Below are 27587 nucleotides of genomic sequence, written 5' to 3'. Positions count from 1 at the left end.
CAAGCAGCACCATCCAGGGAGACAGAAAATCTATCAAGTTGTATGGCCTTGATATAAAATAATGTTTACCTGGGACATTATACCAACTAGCTCCATTTGTTATTCCATGAGGAAAATATTCATTAGGGTACATATTCTTGCAAGGTCTACCTTGAAACATCTGGGAATTTTCCTGGGGAAAAAAAAAAAATCTTTACTGTTATTTGTTTGTATCCGCATCAAAAAACCCAGAAAAGGGGGCTGACCCAGTGGCATAGTGGTTAATTTGTGTGCTCAGCTTCTTGGCCTGGGGTCTGCAGGTTCGGATCCTGAGCACAGACCTAGCACCACTTGTCAAGCCAAGCTGTGGTGGCATCCCACATACAAAAAAATAGAGGAAGATTGGCAACAGATGTTAGTTCAGGGCCAATCTTGCTCTCACACACACACACACACACACACACACAAAACCTGGAAAGGGTAAGGAAGAATAATAAAAGTGGTTACCAATAGGGTATATGTGGGGGTGGGAATGGGGCAGATGGAGCCATGGGAAACAGTGAGACTTTTCAATGCATAGGTTTCTATGCCATTTTGATTTTTTACTATATGGATTTATTAAATATTTTTTAAATAAAAATTAAACATGCTCTGTAAAAAAAAAAATTGAAGATTTCATTTACTACTGACAAATAATACAAAACCCAACCCAACTCCTCTCCAAAAAATAAATCAAAAAACTTCACATTCATACATTCATTTCATGTTTTCAAGAAGCTTAGAGTCCAGAAAAGATAATTCACATACAATGTGGAGGGAGCAGCTTTCTCTGACTTCTAAGGGGACTAAGACGGCTCCTCTGTGCTTTGACTGCACTCTGTACAATTATCTTATCCTGTTAGAACTGACAACACACCACTGCTCGAAACAGTGTCTTTGTGTCCTCAGCATCCAGCATGGTGTCTAGCATAGTACAGGTGCAACAGCTTGCTCACGGGAGAGTAAGAAAAGCTGCGTTGGAGGCACAAATACATGCTACAGAAATCTAGAGAAGAGAAAGACTACTTCTGACTAGAGTGACAGGGGAAATTTCCTGAACAAATTAAGCTTTGAAAGATAGTCAAAACTTCATTTCTCTCTTTTGGAAATAGGAAAAAAAGAATGTACAGAAAAGTGTGAAGAAAAAAATAACAGCTTCCCATTTTCCCACCACTGAGAATTAACCATTTGATTTTAAAATATATAAAGAACCCCTTTTCATAAACTTAATACACCAGTCACAGGCTTATGATTCCACTGCTCTCTTATGAAATAAAAATTATTTTAGATTCCCGCAATAATTGTATACATGCTCTTTTGCCTTCTTGTTTTTCCATTGAAGACTTGCACACATCTTCTGTCTCTATCTCCATTTCCATCAATATCTATTTAATTATAAATTACATAGATGTACTACTGTACCAATTACTATATGTATTTTATAAATCTGCATAAAAATAAAAAAAAGTAAAGGATAAATTAAAAAATATAAATAGAACTTCTAATATATTCTTCCTATATCTTAATGGATCATCTAGTATAAATCCCACTCTAGTCACCATAGTTCTAGGCAACAGCTATTAACATTTCGACTTTATTCTCAGAGCAATAAGGAGCCAGCGAAGATCTCTGTCCAAAGGGTGATATGTGATATGTTCATGGCTCTGGGAAGTTTATTCTGATAATGATGTGAAAAATGGACCAAAGCCAAGGAGATCCATCAGAGATCTGAAATAATCCAAGCGAAAGATAGTGAGCAACTGAAAAGTTGTGGCAGTTTGGATTTGCCATGTGCATTTTACTATCTCCTTTAATTCTCACTACTCTGATAATTTTTTTAAAACAATTAAAATTTTTAAAGCAAACAGTTTCACAGCTTAAAGAGGACTGGGGGTGAGGATATAGGTGTCCATATATAAATAAACGAAGAGTCTGAAAGTAATATACCAAGACACTAAAAGATTGGTGATCTCTAGGTTTATTTTCTTCTTTTTGCTTGCCTTAAGTTTCTAACCCTTTTATAATAACTTTCATTATATGAAATAATTTTTTAAAGAGGTATTTACATAGTGGTGGCAGGTAAAGCAATTGGATGTAATTGCCAAGACAGTAAAAATGGCTAAGGACAGAACACGGAGGGGAAAAAAAGTAAGACAGAGGTCATGTCAAGTCAATGAAAGAGAAAAAAGAAAGCAGAGCTCTCGACTGTACAATGTGACAGAGGTGAAGGGGAGAAGACAATAGTGGCAGACTTCAGAGGTCAAGAAAGTTTAAAAAAAATAGATCTCTGTTAACTTTTGAGGGAGGGAGCACCTCCAGGTAAAACACTGTAGACAGAAGACAGATGACAAGAAACTGAGGATTGAGACAACAGTAAGGACGTGCAGACAAGCAGAGAATACTCACTTTTCTTTTATTCTTTTGAGCTAATTTTAGACTTGCAGAAAAGTTGTATCATTTTGCATTCCCACCTGCAAAATTATGGGTTCCAATTTCTCCACATCTTCACCAACACGTTATTTTCTGTTTTTTTAATTACAGGCAACCTAAGTGGCTGAAAGTAGTATCTTGTGGTTTTGATTTGCATTTCCCTATTAGCTAATGATATTGAGGAACTTTTTGTGAGCTTGTCGGCCACTTGTATATCTTCTTTGGAGAAATGTGTATTCAGATCCTTTGCCCATTTTTCAATTGGGTTATCTATTTATTATTTAATTAAGAGTTCATTATATATTCTAGATACAAGATCCTTATCAGATATATGATTCACAAAAATGTTCTAATCTATGGGTTGCTTTTTACTTCCTTGATACTGTTAGGTGTTGAACTGTGTCCCCCCAAAAAGATATGTTGCAGTCCTAACCCTGAGTACCTTAGAATGTGAGTGTATTTGGTTACAGAGGTAATCAATGTAAAATAAGTTGATTAGGGTGGCCCTAATCCACTATGACTGCTATCTTTATAAAAAGGGAAAATTTGAACACACACACAGGGAGAATTCCATGTGAAGACAGAGGATTGAAGTAATCCATCTAGAAGCCAAAGAATGCCAAAGATTTCCAGCAAAACATCAAAAGCTAGAAAGAGGCAAGGAAGGAATCCCCCACGTGTTTCAGAGGGAACGTGGTCCTGTCAACACTCTGATTTTGGACTTCTAGCTTCTACAACTACGAGACGATACGTTTTTGTCATCTTAAGCCACCCAGTTTGTGAACTTTGTTACGGCAGCTGTAGGAAACTAATACAGTATCCTTTGCAGTAAAAAAGTCCTGATGATGTCCAATACATGTATTTTTTTTGGTCACTTGTGCTTTTGATGTCATATCTAGGAAACCATTGTCTAGCCCAAGGTCACAAAGATTTATTTCTGTATTTTTTTCTAAAAGTTTTATAGTTTTAGCTCCTACATTTAGGTCTATGATCCATTTTGAAATAGTTTTTGGGTATAGCATGAGGAAGGGGCCCAAGTTCATTCTTTTGCATGTGAATATCCAGTTTTCCAATGATCACTTGTTGAAAAGATTATTCTTTCCTCACTGGATTGTCTTGGCACCCCTGTGGAAAAATCAATTGACCATAAATGTAAGAGTTTATTTTCTGAACTCTCAATTCTATTTCATTAATCCTTATGTGAGTATCACAGTGTCTTAATTATTGTAGCTTTGCAGTAAGCTTGAAACTGGGAAGTGCGAGGCCTCTAACTCTTGTAATTTATTCTTCATTTTGGAGATAATTTTGTCTTTTTCTTCCATTTCTTTCCTGAGTTCTATGAATTCTTCCTCGTTTCTTCCTGGCTTTTTCTTCTCTTTTCTATTCTTTTTGCTGAGGAAGACTCACCCTCAACTAACATGTGCTGCCAATCTTCCTCTATTTTGTATGTGGGCCACTGCGACAGCATGGCCACTGACGAGTGGTGAGGGTCTGCACCCGGGAACAGAACCCGGGCCGCTGGAGCAGAGCACACCAAACTTAACCACTAGGCCACCAGGACTAGCCCTCTATTTCTGCTTTTATTTTTTAAATATCAGAGCCTAGGTGGTTTCTCATATTCTTTTTTTTTTTAAGATTTTATTTTTTTCCTTTTTCTCCCCAAAGCCCCCCAGTACATAGTTGTGTATTCTTCGTTGTGGGTCCTTCTAGTTGTGGCATGTGGGACGCTGCCTCAGCGTGGTTTGATGAGCAGTGCCATGTCCGTGCCCAGGATTCGAACCAGCGAAACACTGGGCCGCCTGCAGCAGAGTGCGCAAACTTAACCACTCGGCCACGGGGCCAGCCCCTGGTTTCTCATATTCTTAATGTGAGTTTGGGTATATTATTCTGTTCAGAGTGTAGACTTAACAGTTTTCATCTGCTTCTGGATTGTTTTTTGGTGGTAGTAAGGTTTCCTCAGCTAATATGTGTGAAATTTTCATTTCCTGATTTTCTGCAATAGTTCTCCATGGATTTTATTTACCACTTGTTCATTTTCATAATATTGGGCTGTCTTATGATTCCTAGTTGATGGTGCCCTTTTCCATCAGTCTAGCAGTCGAGGTATCTTAATGTGTTTTGTTTGTTTGTTTGTTTGCCTTGGTGTAAGGGTGGAGTTGTGAGTCCTCTGATTTTATGGTTTTCCTCTGTCTTGGACAACTCTATATTTCTCCTTTTTCCTTCTTTTCCCCTTCATTATTCAATTGCCAAAGGGCACTTCATTTCTTTTTGTCTTTTTTCTCCCCCAGAAGCTCTAAGTTTGGGAGATTTCCCTTTAACCACCTATCCTTTTAAATTGTGCCTAACCCTTTAAATCACATCAGATGCTTTAAATTGTAGGTACTTTGAAAGCTCTTCCCTGTGCTCCAGTGCTCTCATCTGCCCAGTTGCTTTTTTAGTATTTTCAGATTTAGGTTTAGGATTTAGGGTGTATTTAAAGTTTGGTGGTCATTCCAAATCACCTTTAGGCCCACCTTCATTAGCCCCCTTCTTCTGTCTTCACAGATTTTCTTGGTCTGCTTTTCCTCACCATGAAGCCTTGTGCAGGGGCAAAGGTGGCTTGGGTGCATGATAGATGATGATAGATCACAGCCAAGAGAGAGGAGGCTGTGAGTGAAGACTGAGGATTTTATTTATCACCTTTCCCATTTACAACAGAAGAAATGAAGACACAGATTCCTTAGGAGGCAGGATGCGGTGGGATCAAGAAATGGAAGAGAATGTGGGTAAGACACAAATAAATAATAATTGAGAAGACAGAATGTGAATGAACTCAGATTACTCAAAGTTCTACTTTAGTTCAAGGCAAAGTGATCTACTGAAAATAAGAGGAGTAAAGCTAGGATTAAGTGGGAAATGAGCCAAGGAGGTCAAGTAGCAAAATACGAAATATTGCCAGGTAGAATGAGGGCTCAGCTGAGGTTAGAGAGCATCCATATGTAGTGTAGTCAACTGTCATGACTGTGTGACTTTTCTGGGATAGAGAAGAGAGATGGTGGTAATTACTGATGACTGGACATTGGCAAGGCAGATATGTCAAAAGGGTATAAAAGATCCTAATGTATAAGTGAGAGCATCACTCAAAATTATGTCCATGGGTCTAAGCTGGGTAGAAAACAAATCAAAAGGGTTAAAGGTCAAAGAAAATAAAAAGAAGATAAAAAATTAGAAGTCACAATGAGGGTGAAAAGCAGCACTATAAAGAACGAGCACAGAATGTGATGGGGATAAGAGCAAAATCTGATCACTTAATTTTTATTTTGAAAATTCAGAAGGAATCCCATTCTTCTTCTATTATTCCATGTATATCCCTCTAAAAATGGTGTGCCCAAACAGAAGACAACTATTCCTTATAGTGAAATAATAGATGTACTCCCCTGTTAGAAACCCTGAAGAATCTCTCAAGGTCCACGTGTAGAGAATGAGGGAGTAGGAAAAGTGGAATGACAGAAGGCTGTGATCAAGAGAGCAGAGAGCTGCAGTAATAATCTTCATTATCTATACCAATAAAGTCACAGCCTGAGACAGCAGTGAGACCAAAAATAGAAACTCATAAGCTAGCTCCCTAGCCCCAACTTTTAACATGTTTTCTAAGAAGAATTTTTAAATTAAATTTTCACACATACACACACAAACATACATTTCTGATTGTTAAAGTAACGTGTGTTCATTAAAGGAAGTTTAGAAAACTCAGAAATTTCTACGTGCTTTCCTTTGCTGCATGTTTACTACAGACCCTTAAATACTGTAGGCCAGAGAATGGCAATTTTTTTCTGTAAAGTGTCAGACAGTAAAAATTTTAGACTTTACAGGCTTGAGAGTATCTGTTGCAACTAGTGAACTCTCACTGCAACTACTGAGATGATTGCAGTGCTTTTCTTCTTTAATGTTCTTACAGTGAATTACACTGTCTTATTTTCAAATGCTGGAAAAGAAAGCAGACCTAGATGAAATGTAAAAGAACAGATGTGGCAGTGGGTCAGTAAAAGTTTATTTAGAAAAATAGGTGGTGGGCTGGATTTGGCCCCAGAGCTGTAGTCTGTCAACTCCCACCTTAGACTACTTTGCTAGGTTTATAACTTAAGTACTTGTCAAGTGAAATAAACTAGCATGCTAGTGCATGTTTATTATGTTTAGTTTATTATGTTCCAGGTACTGTGCTAAAAACTATAGACGAAAAGACATTACCTGGGCTTAAAGGCTAATGGGGAAAGACATGCAGTATGTTCAAAAGTGAGGGGGGAAACAGAGGAGAAAAAGCAGTAAGGCTGCCTGGAAGGAACCATGGAAGGCTCAACTGAGAAGAACGCACTTGACCTGAGTCTCGCAGGACTTTGTTTTAACGTACTTTTTTAACGAAAGAATTAATTTTTTAGCATTTTATGTTTAAGCACAAGCCTACCTTGGAATAAGAAAGTGCTATTTGTTGAAACACAGCATCATCTGGTGATTTACTATATGTGGCAACCCCTTGCTCATCATCATCAAAAGGGTAGTTAACCACCAAAGAACCTACAAGGGAAAAGAGGAAAATGTATCGCGTTATCTGTTTCAAGATGGATCATTACAGTAAACTTTTCACAATACTGTCAGAGACAAGAAATAATACAATTTTCCACGGCTAATTTCCTCAATAATAAATCAAAGTGGATAAGTAAAATATTAAATAGCTATGCATGGCACTTAAAGGTTACCTTAACTGGAAAGGTCTTGGGAATTTACCTGAACTTATAGGTATAATTTACATGTCAGAGCTGAAACCAGAAATAAAAGGCTTAAACAATTATACTTTTACAATATTTAGGATCAGAAAAATTGAGCAAATTTTGATACTTTTTCACTAAAATCCAGACATTTATAAGGTCATGGAATTTTAAAATAAGACGAGACTCTTAAGTCTAATTAATCCATCCTCCTCATTTGCAGATGTGGAATCTAAAACAAAGAGATTAAATGATTTATGTATGGATAGCAGAACCAGCCCCGAACTACACTCAGAAAAAAATTGTAAAAATTTCTCTTATGCTCATATTAGAAATTAGTCAATTGGCATTATACCATACGACTTTTCATGACCTAACATAAAGAAAGTGACGCTTTAAAACATATGTAAAGGATATCAACTCCTTTCATGCTCTCCATAGGGCATAAAGCAGCTAGGGAGGGTGCTTCTCAGGCAAGAGCCCAGACCTACACATGCCCACACCCCCACCATGGGATCAAATCCCTTATTTTCCTACTAGACACACTGTTTTCATTTGTTCGTCTGTCCATTTATTCTGCCTCTACTAAGCCACTCATCTTTCCCTTTTTTATTGTGCCACCTCATGGACACAGAAATAAAGAAACATGTTCAACTTGAATTCAGATGAAGTAATCCTGTGATAACAAATACCAGCAAAGATTCATATATAAAAAAAAAATTTCTTTAAGAAGCAAGTATGAAGAACTATGCTCGTCCTATCCCTCAAAATAGTTCTAACAAGAACAAGTATACTTCAACGCCCCTTCTTAGACAAATTGAAGTTCTTTAAAAAATTTAATTTCACACTGGATTTGTGACCCATATCTAAAAATTCAAACAGAAAAACGTCAACATCAACTTCTACTCAATACTGTTTTTCAAATGGCTAATTTTCTAATGTCAAAAAAAAGGTCATAAAAGACCTACCATACTTCTATGAAATAGTTTATTTAAAAGAATAATTAGCACCAAAAACAAAAAGTATGAGCAACAAAACAAAAAAGTAGATAAATCTGACTTCATCAAAACTAAAAACTTTTGTGCATCAAAGAACATTATAAGAAAGTTAAAATACAACCTATAGAATGGGAGAAAATATTCACAAATCAGTAATCTGATAAAGGTCTAGAATCCAGACTATATAAAGAACTCTTACAACTCAACAAAAAGACAAAACACCTAACTGAAAATGGACAAAAGACTTGAACAGATATTTCTCCAAAGAAGATATACAAATGGCCAATAAACATACAAAAAGATGCTCAATATCATCAGCCACCAGGGAAATGCAAAATCAAACCCACAATGAGATACTGCTTTTTACCCACCAGCATGTCTATAATAAAAAAAAGGAAAGTAATAAGTGTTGTTGACAATGTGGAGAAACTGGAACCCTCGTACACTGTTGGTGAAAATGTAAAGTGGTACCGTGGAAAACAGCTTGGCAGTTCCTTAAAAAGCTAAACATCAAATTACCCAAAAGAATTAAAATGAGTGACTCGAATAGACATTGTATGCTAATGTTCATAGCAATATTATTTATAATAATAAAAAAGCACAAACAACCCAAATTTCCATCAATGCAGAAATGAATAAACAAATTGTATTATTCACATACAATGGAATATTATTTGGCCATAAAAAGGAATGAAGTACTAATACATGTTACAATATGAATGAACCTTGAAAATATTACGCTAAATGAAAGAACATAGACACAAAAGGTCACATATTGTATAATTTCATTTCTATGAAGTATCCAAAATAGGCAAGTCCACAGACACAGAACACAGACTGGTAGTTATCAGGCCTTGAAGGGAGGTGGGTAATAGGAAGCAACTGCTTAATGGGTAAAGGGTTTCCTTTTGGGGAGATGAAAATGTTTTGGAACTAGAAAGAGATGGTGACCGCACAACACTGTGAATGCACTAAACGTCACTGAATTGTTGACTTTAACATGGTTAATTTTGTTACATGAATTTCACCTTAATAAAAAAATTAGTATCAAAATTTACAAAAACAAATCTTATTTTTCTCTATATTCTTTCAAAATCCTTCTGAATTGTTAAGTTGGCAGCAGAGAAATCCTCTTTTAAATTTCTTTGCCAAGATTTCAAAACCCATTTAAAGATCTTAAGAGGAGAAAACAAAATATGTCATGGAGAGAAACATGTCTGGATGATTGAAGATGTACCCTACCATGCCAAGATCTTGATACCACATGTGTAATTTGTAAATTATTTTCACTGAAATTTAACTAGTGCTAAGTTTTCAGATTTACCCAACGTGACATGCAATGTATTCTGAGAACATTTTTAAAAGCTCAAAATAAAGTATTTTCTATCAGGGCCAGCCCGTGGCTGAGTGGTTAAGTTTGCACGCTCTGCTTTGGGGGCCCAGGGTTTCACAGTTCGGATCCTGGGTGCAGACATGGCACCACTCATCAGGCCATGCTGAGGCGGCATCCCACATGCCACAACTAGAAAGACCCACAACTACAAAATACAACTAGGTATTGGAGGGCTTTGGGGAGAAGAGGAAGAAAAACAAAAAGAAGATTGACAGCAGATGTTAGCTCAGGTGCCAATCTTTAAACAAAAAAAGAACTTTCTATGAAACATGGTATAAAATACATCAAATGTAAAACTAACAAAAAAATTATTTTTCCAATCAGGCTATAACTTCATAATTCCTATTTGGGTCTTGGAGAATCATTCATGATTATCAACTGTAGAAGTATTTTTTTCTACTACTGGCAAGCTGTCAAAGCAATTTTTGGAGAATCTCAATTTATTTCTTAAATCTAGATATCCATAAGTGTGTATTGTTGTTCTAAAATGGCTGGCTAATCTATATGCCATCAATTCTCAACTGTGATACTCCTTTGGATATTCCAACAAATGTTGACACTAAGTTTTTTCCCCACTGCCCCTGGGTCTAACACTTTCACTCTTTTTTTTTAACAGCTTTATTGAGATATAATTCACGTCACACAATTCATCCACTTAAAGTGTATAATTCAATGTTGTTCAGTATATTCACAGGGTTGCACAACCATCACTACTAACTAATTACAAAACATTTTATCACTCCAAGAAAAAACCCATACCCATTAGCAGTCACTCCCCTTTCCCTCTCACCACTATCCACTATAGCCTGAGGCAACCAGTAATCTACATTCTATCTCTATGATTCATCTATTCTGAACACTTTGTAAAAATGTAATCATACAATATATGATTTCTTTTGACTGACTTCTATCACTTTGCACATTTCCAAGGTTTATCTATGATGTAGCATGCATCAGTACCTTCATTCCTTTTCATGGCCAAATAATACTCCATTGCATGGGTATACAACATTTTATTTACAAAATCATCAGTTGATAGATATTTGGACTCTTTATACTTTTTGGTCATTATGAATAATGCTACTGTGAACATTCATGTACAAGTTTATGCACAGACATATGTTTTCAGTTTTCTTGGGTATTGACACTTCCACTCTTATTCACATAACCCTAGTTGGACATTGTGATGATTTCTAATCTTGACCTCTCATCCTATTCCACTGATCAATTCTTGCTGAATTACATGGAGGTGTATAAGCTCAGATATTATATGAGAATGAGGTCATTGTGCTGCAGTTAAATATATAGCAATAGGGACGGCCCCATGGCCAAGTGGTTAAGTTTGCACGCTCTGCTTCGGTGGCCCAGGGTTTCTCCGGTTCAGATCCTGGGCACGGACATGGCACCGCTCATCAAGCCATGCTGAGGTGGTGTCCCACATAGCACAACCAGAGGTACTCACAACTAGAATATACAACTATGTACTGGGGGTCTTTGGGGAGAAGAAAAAAAATGAAGAAGATTGGCAACAGTTGTTAGCTCAGCTGCTAATCTTTAAAAAAAAAAAAGATATATATATAATATATATATAGCAATAAAAGATAAGAGAATGTCAAAATCTAAACCTACGTAAAAGAGTTTATTAAACTAGAAATAGAATGAAACATTTGGATCTGTTAGCGTTTTTATGAATGACAAAGAGGATGTTACCAAATTCCCAGCGAGAAGCATAAATATAAAAATATTTGTGAGGGATAAATATAAAACACTTCAAGAACTAAGTGAGAGAGAGAAAGAGAGGGAGGGAGAGAAAGGGCGAGACAGTGAGGGAGAGAGGGAGGGAGAGGAAGGAGAAGGAAGGATGGATGGAGGGAGGGAGAAAGAGAGCCAGGAGAATAAGTGGGAGGGGAGGTGTCAGTGAGGAAGGGGGAAAACAGCCAGGAAATTGGCTTAAAAAGTAATGAGAAAAGACCTTCATTGTTGTCTGCCATAAAAGCAATAACAGGATATCCATTATAGGATAGCCTAAGACTATAAACAGATAAAATTCCACCAAGATTTTCAATGCTCTCAACAAGAATTAATTAGTGGAATATCAAGTTGTTATTACCTCCATGCAGGTTTGCTGACAGTACAAACGGATAGGCCTTCATCCAGCTCATTACAGCGATAGTTTCTGGTTGGGTAGGATCTGTGATCTGAACGAACTGGTCTGGGAAATTTCGGTTCAGGTCAAAGTTGTTGCTGTTGTTTCTGCCAATTACACTTACTGAATCTCCTGTATGATAAAGGAGTCAGATTTAAGCCACGTTTCACTTATATTTTAATCTAACACCTACTACTTCAGCTATCTTAACTCAGTGCTAAGTGTGAACACATCAGGCTTCACTATGATCAATCACACTACAATTAAAACACACCTTTTTTACATTGTACATTAAAAAATTGTATCTCTTCCAGATCTTTTGAACAGAGAGGTAAAACCATTAACCTTTCATTTCTGCCCTCAGGTCATACTTTGAGAAGAAAAAAATCCAACTGTACAAATTATATTAAAGTATTGCTCAATTGTCAATAATCCACATACAATGACATGATCACAACGTTGAATGTGTGTGAGTGATCAGAGGGGGACTCTATTGTACCCGTATACAGGTCACTAAAACACCACAAGGAAACAGACCAAACGAAAAGAAGAAAATTGTGGTATGCTTACATTAAAGTGATCACAAAAAGGTAAAGTTAGCCAAGATCATAGTTGAAAGTTTAACCTGATGGAGGAGCAAGGGTTCAACTTAAGCCTATTCCACTTTAATAAGGGATGGGAACACTATTATTGTCAGTATAATGAGAAAAAATTGCAAGTGAATGAAGAAAACTTGAGGGCTCACTTGTAAGTAGCTCCACCTTTCAGAGAGGTCTCAAGGGAGGAATGTGGGAGGGATTTGTGAGGCCGACAAAAAATGAGGTCCTTAGAGAAAGAATTTGAGGATTAACCTGGTCATTCATTAGTTGATTCTGTGTTCAGTCAGTGAGAGTAAATCATGTGGCTGCATATTCATATTGTGGTACCTTTTCTACTCACTGCCTGGAAGGAACCACAGTTCAGGACAAGACGATTCTCAGTCTCCCAGTGTTCTTTCTGCATAAGGTGACCTGTGTAAGCAAGTTGCTCTCCCAGCCCTTACTACATTGCCCCAGGACAGATGGGCCAGTCCAGAGAGGGCAAAAGAATGGGAAGTCAGTAACTTAGCAGGTTTAGAATAGGTATGGGGAGTAGACCTGGGAGTCACTGGCTTCAAAAGATATTTGGTTTGAGTTTTTACTTATAAGGTTCCCAATACAATAATTTAACAAAAATTACTGTTAAAATGAAACAACTTGGGCCGGCCCGGTGGCACAGCAGTTAAGTTTGCACGTTCCGCTTCGCAGTGGCCCCGGGATCGCTGGTTCAGATCCGAGGTGGGGACATGGCACCGCTTGGCAAAAACCATGCTGTGGTAGGTGTCCCACATATAAAGCAGAGGAAGATGGGCATGGATGTGAGCTCAGAGCCAGTCTTCCTCAGCAAAAAGAGGAGGATTGGCAGTAGTAAGTTCAGGGCTAATCTTCCTCAAAAGAAAAAGACAGAAACAACTTATAAAAATTGTATACTATTTTTAGTAAATAAGAGCCATTACCAATGTGGAGAACTCCATTAAATATAAACTTCATCACATAATTGTTGGATGAACTAGCCTATTTTATAAGAACATAAAAGCTATAACCAATAATAAATTCTAAGAATAAAATATGAAGAAATTCCAGGGAAACAACCAGTTCAAATTTTCCACTATCCCCAAATAACCATGCCAAACAATAATCAAAAAAGTTAAGCATTAATAGACAGCTATTCTTTACCTTCCTGGGCCTTTTCATATCCATCAGGATTCATGGATGGCATAAGGTGAATTCTAGTGCTTTGAACCAAATCTGTTACTTCAGGGTCTGTTCCAAAGTTCTTACAAAGGTATTCGATGAGGTTCAGTAGCAATTCTCTTCCAACCACTTCATTTCCATGCATATTTCCAATATACTTAAACTCTGGTTCACCTGAAAGCAAAATAATTACATGGAAGACTTTTTTTCCTTTTCATTTATCATGGACTCTATTTTTTTCCCCAATATACAAAAAGAACCTGAACCAAAAATTTAAGAAAAGATATAAAAAGAAGCAGGAAAAAGCATCTTATAAAGCAGCTTCCTTACTAATATGTATGTCTGAGTAGGCTAAAAGCATATATATATATACTCACACACACACACATACAATATATGCTATATAATATGAAATAAGAATACTATTAGCAGAAAGAATCTAATCTATGCAGTATATTAAATACTGTGCCTCATACGGGTTATCAAATGGATTTTCTTCTTTCTGGCAAAAAACTACTTACATTTTCTTTGTTCCAGTTATACATAGTATAGGTGACCTTTCTAGATGAAACACAGCAATACAGTACATAGCTCTGAGACACTACTGAAATTATGTGTAAGACTACACCAATTACCTGGTTCATGGACACCTGGATTATCAGATATCTCCATTACATAAAGTTCTCTTGACTCTACTGATTTTCCCAAGGAATAAAGCCGGGTGATGTTAGGATATTCATTGGCAAACCTTCTCAAGAAGATTTCCATATCAGGGAAATGGTGGTGGTGAAAGTCCTTTGGCTGAATTGGCTGGTGGGAGGATTGTGTTCCAGGAGGAATATTAAGTATAGCAACTGTGCTAGCTGTTACTACGTCAGTTGTGTCAGAGATTACTGAAGTCACAGTTGGCCGAAGGGAAAAATTCACCTTTGCGGCTGGTCCTTCTTTCACTATTATATTATTAACAGTCAGTGGCATATACCTGAAAAAAAATATTTGAAAAAGTAGATGGCTTGGAGTTAAATTAAAAGATAAAATGCTGTAACAAGATAAAAGCACAATAGCCTTTTCATACTCTTGCACTTATCAGTCTATCAAAACTCAAACTACATGAAGATAAATGTGTAAATTCAAGACTTTCAGGATATTATCTCACAGAGAATTCCAGATGAAGTCTTTAAAGAACTATTTCTCCTATCATTTTCTCAGTCTCCACACATTAAAATGCTTGCAAAAAATTACATTCAATGGAGAGAATACGATGAAAGATGGAGGTCACTAATCAATTCTAACCATTGCTGTAATACTCAAAGAAGGGATAAATAATCCAATTCTTTGCAGTGCCTTATCAAACTGACATTCAAACTACCTTCCCAAATAGGAAAGTTCAAAATCAAATTAAAGGTTATCAATTAAATCTTTATCAAAGTGAGCTTCCAGAAAGGTTTCCACGCGAAGTGGGAAACCATTCAGTTTATACATATTAGAAAACTGATGATAAGACAGCTCTTCAAAATGTCTTTTACAGGGGCTGGCACCTTGGCCAAGTGGTTAAGCTCGCAGAGGTACGCTTCAGCGGCCCGGGGTTTCACTGGTTCAAGTCCTGGAGGCGGACATGACACCGCTCATCAGGCCACGCTGAGGCGGCATTCCACACGCCACAGCTAGAAGGACCCACAACTAAAAATACAAAACTATGTACCGGGGGGCTTTGGGAGAAAAAGGAAAAATAAAAGCTTTAAAAAAAAAATGTCTTCCTCAGAGTTTCTTCTACTCTGGTATTCAATTAGCCTTGAGGCAATGCTTTACACAGCTGACTGTCTTTTCAAGCGTTTAAAACTGTCCTTCCTCTCAATTTTACAATTATGCTTCATATCCAGTTTTACTGTCAGACTATGCGACAAAAGACTCCACAATGGAATTTCCTCTTATAAAAGGGGAAAAAAAATCAGAAAATAAGGAAAAATAAAAGCCAGATATAGTAAATAACATTTCCTAGACTATATTTCTGTCTTAACAGAGGCTTTATATTTTAAGAGTCTAGTTTAAATTCTTACCCAGTCAAAGCTGCTGTAATGTTATAAGTTCCAGGAAGAAGTAATCTATGGAAATCACCAAATCTGCCTGTTGTGATATTATGATTAATGCCAGCCACTGAGATGGTTGCATTCTCCAAGCCAGATCCCGTTACTAAATCTTTAACAAATCCTTTAACTCCAATGTGGACCTAAAGAAACAAGAATCAAAGGAGACTGCTCAGAGACCATTGCTTTGAAAGGCAAGAGAGCATAAGTTCTCCCCATTGATGCCAGAATTTCTAAAAAATAAGGTTATTCCTCTTCTCTCTGAAACATTTTTCAATCCCTCCAAGTTAAAATAAAATACAGACAAAAATATTAAGTCCTTAAACTTAAGTCATGCGTGTCTGAAACCTAGGCTAGTGCTTTTGAAATTCCCTCTCCTCAAAGCCAGACTTCTAATGTTCTCAACAACATATAAGGAATAATTTTGGATATATCCAATAGTATATTAGCCTGTCTGATGTTTAAATTAAACTTATGTCCACGGTTCAAATAGTGGTAAAGGCTCTCTAGCAAATATGATCACATGACATTGTAAGAACCTGGTAGTACAAATTTAGATAATTATTTCAGTTTATAAGTGTTCTAAGACAGTCAAAGGGAGCCCTCCAGAGGAAAAGAGCTAGTGGGAGGGCAAGGCAGGCACACCTAGAATATGTTCTAATAGATTCTGTTATAATAATTTGTAAAGATAATCTACAACCTTAAATAACAAAAACAGATAAGTAAAGGGTATCTAGTATAGATTGCTATTCATATGCATCTGAAATTCCCATATTTAATCCACTATTTCCATGCCCCAACCTTCCAGTCAGCAAGTTTTACCTTTTCAATCAACGTGATCAATGACTCACGATTGTTCTCCCATTCTTGTCGAAGCTGTGAAGCAGGTGGGTACTTGCAACAAGACAGTTCTAATGTGATCTCAAAACAGTTGGCCCATACATAATTGTAATCTTGCATACCACCTGTAACATGAAGGAAAAAATAAGCTTATTCTCAAAAAGACCAAAGAAATTAAATCAGCTATCTCTGCATGTATACATTTTGTTTTCATTAAATTGTTTGAAATTGGAGAAGTTTCTTGAATTATAGAGGAGACTATGAAGGGAAGTTAAAGGAATATACATTGAAAAGGAACACACATAAAGGAAATATATTTGATAGGATGAACAGTTATGAAGAGCATGAATACATCAGTTAATAACATTAGCAATCACGATAACAGCTCTACATTTGAGTGTTTACCATACGCCAGATCTCTTCTACAAGCTTTATGCATATTAACACTTCCTCTTTGTAAAAAGTGTATGAAGTAGATGTTGCTACTTCACCCATTTTACAGATGTGAGAAGTGAGGCACAGAGAGGTTAAGATTTTTGACAGAATGAGCATGAAGGGTACACAGGATCTTAAAGTTGTGAAGGATATTCATGCCAAAGCATTATTAAATGCCTACTATTCTAACTGTCTTCCCCTTTATCAAGAAGGTGGCAAGAGAAAAAAGAAAGACTGTATCTAGGGCCATACAGCTACACAAATCAGGGGAAAAAAATAAAAGACACAACAAAACTCTTTGAAAATGTGTTTAATAGAAGAGGGAAGAAAAAGAGATATAAGTATCCATAGTCAACCACCTTTACCACTTCCACATCTATTTAAGTCCACACACTCATTCTGTAGAAAGCCTACTATCTTATCATTCCTGTCACTTGATTTTTTTTTTAATTCTTTTTTTTTTTTTTTGAGGAAGATTAGCCCTGAGCTAATTGCTGCCAATCCTCCTCTTTTTGCTGAGGAAGACTGGCCCTGAGCTAACATCCATGCCCATCTTCCTCTTTTTTATGTGGGACACCTGCCACAGCATGGCTTCACAAATAGTGCATAGGTCCACACCCGAGATCAGAACCAGTGAGCCCCGGGCCGCCAAAGTGGAATGTGCAAACTTAACTGCTGCACCACCAAGCCAGCCCTTTGAGTTTTTTGTAACGGACTTTATTTTTCAGGTTCACAGCAAAATTGAGTAGAAGGAACAGAAATTTCCCATATAGTCCCTGCCCCGACACATGCACAGCTTCACCCTTATCACTATCCCCCACCAAGTATGGCACATTTATTACAAGTGATGAACCTACATGGATACACCATTACCACCCAAAGTCCATAGTTTACATTAGGGTTCACTCCTAGTGTTGAACAATCTATGGGTTTTGACAAATGTATAATGGCATTTTTCCACCACTACAGTATCATGCAGAGTAGTTTCACCGCCTTGAAAATCCTCTGTGCTCCACCTATTCACCCCTTCCTCCTCCCTCTTAGCAACCACTGATCTTTTTACTATCTCCATATGATTTTGCCTTTCCCAAAATGACGTATAGTTGGAATCATAGAGTATATTGCCTTTTCAGATTGGTTTCTTTCATTTAGTAATAGGTATTTAAGGTTGCTTCACTTTTTTTCATGGCTTGATAACTCATTTCTTTTTAGCGCCAAATAATATGCCATTGTCTGGATGTACCACAGTTTATTCATCCATTTACCTTCTGAAGGACATCTTGGTTGCTTCCAAGTTCTGGCAATTACGAATAAAGCTGCTATAAATATTTGCGTGCAGGTTTTTGTGTTTTGAAAACATAAGTTTTCAACTCCTTTGCGTAATACCAAGGAGCTCAACTGCTAGATTGTATAGTAAGAATACGTTTAGGTTTGTAAGAAGCCACCACACTGTCTTCCAAAGTGGCTGTACCATTTTGCATTCCCACCAACAATGATGAGTTCCTGTTGCTCCACATCCAGCATTTGCTGTTGTCAGTGCTCCAGATTTTGGCCATTCTGATAGGTGTGTAGTGGTAACTTGTCGTTTGAATTTGTATTTCCCTGATGACATATGATGTGAAACATCCTTTCATTTTTGTCATCTGTATATCTTCTTCGGTGAGGTGCCTGTTTAGGTCTCTGGCCCATTTTTTAATCAAGTTTTGTTTTCTTATTTAAGAATTCTTTGTATATTTTGGATAACAGTCCTTTATCAGATGTGATTTCCTTCTTTTTTGGGCTGAATAATATTCCATTGTATGTATATACTGCATTTTCTTTATTCATCTGTCAGTGGGCATTTGGGTTGCTTCTCGGCAATTGTGAATGCAGCTGCAGTGGACAATAATACTGCATGGATGTGCAAATATCTTTTTAAGATGCCATTTTCAATTCTTTTGCATACATACCCAAATGGGATTGCTGAATCATATGGTAGCTCTATTTTTAACTTTCTGAGGCAGCTCCATACTGTTTTCCATAGTGGCTGCACTATTTATATTCCCACCATCTATGCAAAAGGTTCCAAATTCTCCACATTCTCACCAACACTTGCTATTCTGTTTTTTTGATAGTGGCCATCTTAAGGAGCATGAGGTGATATCTCACTGTGGTTCTGATTTGCATTTCCCTGACGATTAGTGATATTAAGCATCTTCTCACATGCTTATTGCCCATTTATTTGTATATCTTCTTTGAAGAAATGTCTTTTTAAGTCCTTTGCCCATTTATTACTTGGATATCACAAACTTAACATATCCTCATCTTCCCCAAACCTGCTGTACCTGCAGTTAATGGCACTTCCATCCTTCTAGTTGCTCAGGCCAAAAGGCTTGGAGTCACATTCCATATGCAAAGTATCAGGACATCATGTTAGCTCTAACTTCAAAATATATCCAGAATCCAGAGATTTCTCCTCACCTCTACTGCTGTTGCCCTGGTAAAAGCCACCATCCTTTCTCCACCTGGATTTACGCAATCACTCTTAATGGGCGTCCCTGTTCCTGCCCTTTCCCTTCTATATTCTTTTCTCAACAGAGATGTCAGAGTAATTCTGTTAAAATCTAAGTCAGATATGATTCCTCTTAACAATGACTCCTTATTTCACTCAGACTAAAAGCCAAAGTCTTTTCAGTGGCCTAAAGCCCTACATGACTTGTCCTCCACCAACTCGCTTCCCTCTTTAACCTCCTTTCATCACTGGCTGTGTACCAGCCACACTGGCCTCCTTACTATTCACTGGATACACCAGGTACCTCCTGACTTCGGGTCTTTGCTCTAGCTGTTCTGTTCTCCTGGAATGCTTGTCCCCCAGATATCCCCACCTGACTAACTCCCTCACCTCCAGCTCTCTGCTCCAATTTCAACCTGACAATGAGGCCCACCCTGACCTCCCCATTTAAAGTTGCTACTTACTTCTCATCACTCTCTCAAGCCCATCCCACCAGCACCCACAATTCCTCTCACTCTCTTCTACTTTTGTCTTTTTTCTATAGCACTTAACAATTTACCTATTATGTTTATTTTTTACTGACTGTTTCTTCCTGCTAGATTACAAGCAACAAAAGGGCAGAGATACTTGTTATGCCCTCTGATGGCTATTCTAAGCACTAGAACAGCACCTGGCACATAACAGTCCTTCAATAAATATTTGGTGAAGGAATGAGAGTATGTAGGTTGGGGCAGTAGGAAATCAAGACTTCTGTTTTGAATGTATTAAATTTGAGATGCCCATTGAACATCCACGTGGAGATGTCAAAGAGACTTTGTCTTCCCAGAATATGTGCAGGTTTATAACCACCGCAAACCCAGTAACTTGGTCCTAACCTTTTTTCTTAGAAGGCAAGGTATCCATCTTTTGGCTTTCTCTTATCCTCCAGCATCTTGGCACTCACTTTGGGTCTGGGAGGAAAGCAGTGAGATGCTGATTTTCATTTCCCTACCAAGTCATATTTAGTTATTAAGTGATGTTAGTCATCTTTAGTCATTGATGACCTATGATCATCTTTGTAAACTCTAACTTGTATGTACACATGTGGATATACACATGCTATTCATTATACATGACATTTAATAATCTTTTCCAATTTTTACTACTATATTGGTCACAATACAATGGCCATTGCACGTAAGACATTATACTAAGGTTACAGAGATTTACAAATAAGAGACATACTTTCATTCAGAATTTAGAGTCTTGGTGAGGAAACAGAACACAACACATAACAATAACAATTTCAGAGCAATGCAAGTGTGAGCTAATCTAAGGTTTTTGTGTATGTAAAACCTAATAGCCGTATTAAATTGCAAACATGGCCAACTCACACTTTAACTATGCCAGAAGGCAGTGAAGTAGACTACTCACAACACTATAATCACCAGGCTTGAGTCCTAGCATTCTTTTGTCTGTCCCTTATTGTTTTACTTCAACAGCAATTTAAGAATTACTAGCTAAGAGCAACCAGAAAACCAAGTTTACAATAATATTTTAGATTATTATCTAACCAGCTTTTTAGATATGACTTTAATATGACAGTAACTAGTCAGCTCCAATCAATGACATATACAAAAATACCTTCCCAGGGTAGAGGGTAGGGAGGAAGGACAGAAATCTTTTAAAAACAAGATTTAATTCCAAGAGAAAAAACTACATTTAGTGACCTCTCTTCCCAGAGATCACACACTATAAATAGTGACTTTTTTTTTAACACAGAACTCTACGAACAATCCAAAACTAAAGGTCAGATTCATGGAGACAAACCTCTTTTTGTAGGTCCTATGGATTTGAGGAAATATTACAGTGAAGAGTGTACCCAACTGTAACACATCTTTACAGAATTAATATTAGCTTCACAGTGTGGAATCTAGTGAAAATACAGAATATTAATTAAGTCTTGACATACATTCCCCATATTTTCCTTTGATAAGACCCTATTCAACAGAAAGCCATGTAAAATAATACTGGAAATAAAAGGATAACCATGTAAAAACAATACAAAAATCAATACCTTTCCTATATTTCAGCAACAATCAGAAAATATAACAGAAAAAAAGATCCCAGCAACAAAACCCACAACACGTATAGGATTAAATGTAATAAAACGCATAATATAAATCAACATTATAAAATTTTAATGAGGGATGTAGATTTCACGCCTCCAGTTAGGAAGCTTATAAAGATATCAAATTTCCCTGAAATTAACTTACAAATATGCAGAAAAATATATTTTTATTGGAACTAGACAAAATGATCTAGAAGTTGGAAAAATAAATAGATGAGAATATCCAAGAAAACATTAAAAAATAAGAGTGTTGATAGGGACCTGCATTGCCAGATATTAAAAGGTATTATAAAACTGTACTTACTAAAGCAGTGCAATTAAGATGTCAAAATAAACAGACCAATGGAACAAAACGGAAAACACAGTAACAGAAACAAAAACATTTGGAATATGATTAAAGACACATTTAAAACCAATAGGGAAAGAATTAGTAACTGTTACACAGATAACTGGTTACCTATGTGACAAAAAATACAGGTGACTTTACCTCATATATTAAATAAACTCTCTAATCCATACGGAATTTAATATAAAAATGAAACCATAAACAAAACTAGAAGCCCACAAAACTATTTTTTTTACCCTCAGGATGAGGAAAGCCTTTCTAAGTATGACAGCAAACTAGTCTAAAATCATAAAAGGAAAAGAATGATAGATTTAACTACCTAAAAATTGTAAAATATCTGTTGACCAAAAAACTACCTTAAAAATTTTTTTTAAAAGACTAAGAAAATAATATAAAAGATTATAGAACATTCCTGGTAACAATTTAGTAATATGTATACAAAATCTTTAAAATAGGCATGAGCTTAATACAGAAACTCCTTTTCCAGGAATTTATTCTAAGATAATAACTACAAGGATGAGGACTATATTATTTAAATTGAAGGAGAATAAAGCTGAAAACAACTTGAATGTCCAAAAATAGTAAGTCAGTTTAGCAAATTATGATAAAATGGGCTACTATGTCACAATTTAAAGTGTCACACACATTTACTGTCATGATATTTACCACATTAATAAAAAAGGATATAAAATACCATATACAAGATAAATCTTTTTGCATGATACTTTAAATTTTATTCTTCTTTCAAGCATACAGAGTTTCTTAATTCCCTTTTCTCAAGTATGAAGTAACTGATGCAAAACAATTTTGATAATCTCTCTAATCAACATGCTGCTTTATAGCTTTTTTAAAACTCAGGTTTATTGTAGTATAACTTATATAATATAATCTCTTTTAAGTGTACAGTCATATAACCACCACCACAACCAAGATACAGAACACTTGCATCACCCCAGAAAGTTCCCTCCCTCCCACTCCCAGGCCCTGGGCAATTACTAATCTAAGTTCTTTCCCTGTATTTTTGCCTTCTCCAGAATGTCACATAAACGAAATTGTACAGTGGATAGCCTTTTATATCAGGCTTCTTTCATTTAGCATAATGCTTTTGAGATTCATTTGTATTGTTGCACATATACATTCTCCTTTTTCTAACTATCTATTCCATTGTATGGATACAGTACAGTTTGTTTCTCCATTCACCATGTAATGGGTATTTGACTTGTTTTCAGTTTATGGTGATTATGAATAAAGCTGTGCACAGATATTAGTGTGGACATATATTTTCACGTCTTTTGGGTAAACATCTAGGAGTGCACAAGAAATTGTCAAACTGTTTTCCAAAGTGTCTGTACCATTTCACATTCCCACCAGCAATGTACGAATGTTCCAGTTGCTCTGCATCCTCACCTGACAAGATGCTCAAGCAACAGATCAGCCTTTTTAATTTTAAGTATCCTAGTGTGTGTGTAGCTGTATCTTACTGTGGTCTTAATTTGTGTTTCCCTGACAACTAATGATATTGCATATCCTTTCATGTCTTTATTTATCACCTATTTTGGGAGACCTCAGAAGGCAGAGACTATAAGTAAGATTGTAGAGAGGAGGGAGGTCAAGAAAGGGATCCTATAAAGTTTTCTATGAACTCCTGGGCTCAATCCCGGACTGCACAAGAGTAGGTCTGACCCTAAGTGGCATACCAAAAGCACTGAGAACTGAACTACCCAGATCACTGCCCAGGTCTCAGACTGGTCCCTGGGTGGTACAGACACAGGACAGATCTGAACAAGCAGTGCAAAGGCTTTGAAAATTGAACTGACTGTGGAATTACAGCCCACAGAAGGCGAGTCAAAACTTGCAGCTGAACCTAACTAGGTCATTCACTGCTAGAACAAAAAAATTAAAAATTACCATTTCTTACAGGATTTAAACAAGGCTCAGATCTCATAAGATTCAAAATGTCCAGGATATAATCAAAAATTATTTGACATTCAAAGAACCAGGAAAATGTCAACAACTTGCAAGAAATAAATAAGCAATAAACACCAACCCCAAGATGACCCAGATGCTGGAATTATCAGACTTAAAGCAATCAAATTTAAAGCAATTATTATAGCCATGCTCTAAGGAAGCAAGATTAAACACTCTTGAAATAATATAAAAGAAACAGAAGGCATAAAAAAGAACAAACTGGAAATTTCAGAAGTGTAAAATACAATAACCAAAATTTAAAATTTACTGGATGAGTTCAACAGAAGAATGGAAATGACAGGGGAAACAATGAGTTAACTTGAAAATAGATAAGTAGAAATTACCTAATCTGAACAACAGAGAAAAAAAGTTAAAAAAAAAAAAAAAAGAACAGAGTTTTAGGGATGATACTAAAAGGTCTAGCAATCTTGTCATTAGAGTCTCAGAAGAAGAGGGAAAAGATTGCCATGCTGAAAAAAAAATGTTGAAGAAAATAATGGCTGAAAACTTCCCAAATTTGGCAAAAGACATAAACTTACATTTCAAGAAGCTCAGCAAATCCCAAACAGGATAAACTTAAAGAAATTCATGCCTAGACACTTCATAATCAAACCGCTGAAAACCAAAGACAAAGGAAAAAACCTTGAAAGTAATCAGAGAGAAATGACACGCTTATATACGGGAACAACAATTCAAATGACTGTGAATTTCTCATCAGAAAGCCATGAAGGCCAGAAGGCAATGGCACAAAAAGTTAAAAAAAATTTTGTTTTAAAAAAGAATTATCAATCCAGAACACAGAGTTTTATATTCAGTGAAAATATCCTTCAGGAAAAAACAGACATTCTCAGTTAAGGAAAACTAAAAGAATTCATCACAAGCAGACCTGCTTTAAAAGAAATGCTAAAGAAAATTCTTTAGGCAGAAGAGACATGATACCAGAGACAAACTTGGAAGTTCAGGAATGAAAAAAAAAAAAGAAATGGTAAATATCCAGGTATATATAATAAGCTATTTTTCTCCTCTTACATTCTTTAAAATACGTATGACAGTTGAAAACAAAAATTATAACACTGTCTAGTGAGGTTTTCAATGCATATGTGTATAACACATACGACAACTACAACATAAAATGGGGGCGAGAAAGGGTGTGGTGGTAAGATCTGTACATTCCCCTTGAAGTGGTAAAATATTAATTCTAGGTGGAAACGTGAAAAATTAAGTATGTAAATTGTAATTCCTAGGGCAAACAGCCAAACAAACTTTACAAAGAGATATAGTAAAAAAAATACTACTACATAAAATGAAATACTAAACATTCAAACAATCCAATAGAAGGCAGGAAAGAGGAAGCAACGGAATAAAAAACAGACGGACAAACAGAAAACTAATAAAAAAGTAGATCTAAATCCAAACATATCAATAATTGTATTCAATGTAAGTGGTGCAAACACACCAACTAAAAGAAATTGTCAAACAGAGTTAAAAAACAAGACCCAACTATATACTGTCTACAAGAAACTCATAAGAATAAAAAAAGATATACTACACAAACACAAACTAAAAGAAAGATGGAGTGGCTATATCAGTATCAGATAAAGTAGACTTCAGAGCAAGGAAAAGTACAAGGGATAAAGACGGATATTACATAATGATAAAAGGGTTAATTCACCAAGACGACATAACAATCCTAAATGTGGCACCTAACAACAGAACTTCAAAATGCATGAAACAAAAACTGAAAGTACTAAAAGGAAAGACAGACAAAGCCACAGGAATAGCTGTAGACTTCAACATTCCTCTCACTAATCAGCAGAACAAGCAGACAGAAAATCAGCAAAGGATAGAGAAGAATTCAAAAACACCATCAACTAACCAGATCTAAATGACATTTACAATACATCCCACCAACAATGGCAGAATACACATTATTTTCGAGTACACATGGAACATTCACCAAGACAGACTATATCCTGGGTCATAAAACAAACCTAAATCTTAAAAAACGGAAATCATACAAAGTATGTTCTTTGACATGATGGAATCACAAAGAAATCAGTAACAGAAAGTTATCTACAAAATAACCCTCTCTAGATGAAATCTCATAAAAGTAAAGCATATTTCCTCCTCTGAGTCTATTGAACTATTCCCAGAAGGCATTAGTGGGTTGTGATATGTATCTTAATTTGTCTCTTTCTAAATTCAGAGGAGTCAATGTCAGAAGAGTAGCAAACTTTTATTTCTCAAGACAAAAAAGATAAAGATATAACTTTAGAATATCAAAAAGTCTTTAGTCATCAACTTCAAGTTTTAGTTTAGAAATTACTTTTTTTTTAAAAATCCATCTAAAAAACTGGAATCAAATATGGATATTAACTGAGTTATGAATAATTTAAGAATTTTTTGCAAGATGCCACAAATAGGCATTATTTGCCATCTGTGTTAAACTTAACATTTATTTTTCAATACTAAATGTCAAAGACTGTATAATAAGTAATCTTAACTGAGTAACTGGTTCAGATTCGTTGCCTTGCTTTTTTCCTTAACAGAAAACCTACTCATAGAAAGCCAGAGTTCACTGTCACAGGAAATTGCCATTGATCTGGAGATAGGCCTAGTTTTACTGATAGCTGCAGCCACTGCCAGATTCAGTTAATGCATTTGCTTATTTTTTGAAGCCGATATGTCATATAGTTCAACATGGACTAAAGGATGAAATGTCAAATTTTAGAACAGTATCTTTATCCAGTCAAAGAAAAATTTAATTTTGGGAGTGAAACATCCATTATAGGCATACCTCAAAGCAATAAAGCACTTTACTAATAATATAAAGTATCTATTATTTACCCTACTTATTTATTTATTCATTTATTTTAAAGATTTTATTTTTCCTTTTTCTCCCCAAAGCCCCCCGGTACATAGTTGTGTATTTTTAGTTGTGGGTCCTTCTAGTTGTGGCATGTGGGACGCTGCCTCAGCATGGCCTGACAATCAGTGCCATGTCCGCGCCCAGGATCCAAACCGGCGAAACCCTGGGTCACCAAAGCAGGGCAGCGAACTTAACCACTCAGCCACGGGGCTGACCCCATATCCTACTTATTAATAATCATAAATAAGCAAGCCTCTATTATCCATTAGTCTCTCAGGGGGCTATCTGAACCAATGACTTTCAAACTTTTTTATTTAAACTAAAATAATTTTGAAAAATTATGCAACATTTCACACATTTTTAAGTTAGCACCTAAAAGTTTTCATCTTAAGTTTAAATAGTTGCAAACAATGTAATTTCCTGCATAATGTGAATTTTATATTTTTAAATAAAATACATTATTATTTTAGATGTACCCAAATAAATAAAAATACTATAGAGATTTGATTCCTAGAATGATCTATTTAAAACTTGCATCCGGGCAGGCCCTGAGGCCAAGTTCATGCACTCCACTTCTGCAGCCTAGGATTTGCAGGTTCGGATTCCGGGTGCAGACCTACACACCGCTCATCAAGCCATGCTGTGGCAGATCCCACATAGAAGAATTAGAATGACCTACAACTAGGATATACAACAATGTACTGGGGCTTTTGGGGAGAAGGAAAAAAAAGGAGGAAGACTGGCAACAGATGTTAGCACAGGGCAATCGTCCTTACCAAAACAGCAAAAACACCAAAAAAAACCTTGCATGAACCCATTGTTCTTTAACAGTAAGAATTTCACATCTTCCCTTTTTGTCCTTGAACTTTTCTGTCCATTCCACTTCCTCCACACTTTGTTATGTGATGTGATATACTTGTATGCTTGAAAATCTTTCATTGATCA

At 36.2% G+C, this 27587-nt stretch overlaps 1 protein-coding gene across 1 annotated transcript in view; it reads right to left on the bottom strand.

Annotated features, from left to right (window-relative positions):
* CPD (carboxypeptidase D) overlaps window positions 1-27587 on the bottom strand; it is a 65365-nt gene that overhangs the window by 22594 nt on the left and 15184 nt on the right. The window contains exons 3-9 of the mRNA XM_070562837.1: window positions 16406-16548; window positions 15557-15726; window positions 14135-14481; window positions 13482-13673; window positions 11692-11859; window positions 6890-6999; window positions 70-172 (exon numbers count right to left, since the gene is read on the bottom strand). Of these exons, the coding sequence (XP_070418938.1) occupies window positions 70-172; window positions 6890-6999; window positions 11692-11859; window positions 13482-13673; window positions 14135-14481; window positions 15557-15726; window positions 16406-16548 (1233 nt within the window). The remainder of the gene's footprint in view (window positions 1-69; window positions 173-6889; window positions 7000-11691; window positions 11860-13481; window positions 13674-14134; window positions 14482-15556; window positions 15727-16405; window positions 16549-27587) is intronic.

The sequence above is a fragment of the Equus przewalskii genome, chromosome 10 (genome assembly GCF_037783145.1).
Source record: "Equus przewalskii isolate Varuska chromosome 10, EquPr2, whole genome shotgun sequence".
Classification (NCBI taxonomy): domain Eukaryota; kingdom Metazoa; phylum Chordata; class Mammalia; order Perissodactyla; family Equidae; genus Equus; species Equus przewalskii.
Note: the sequence above shows the minus strand (reverse complement) of the source record. Positions and strands in the feature narration are given on the sequence as shown.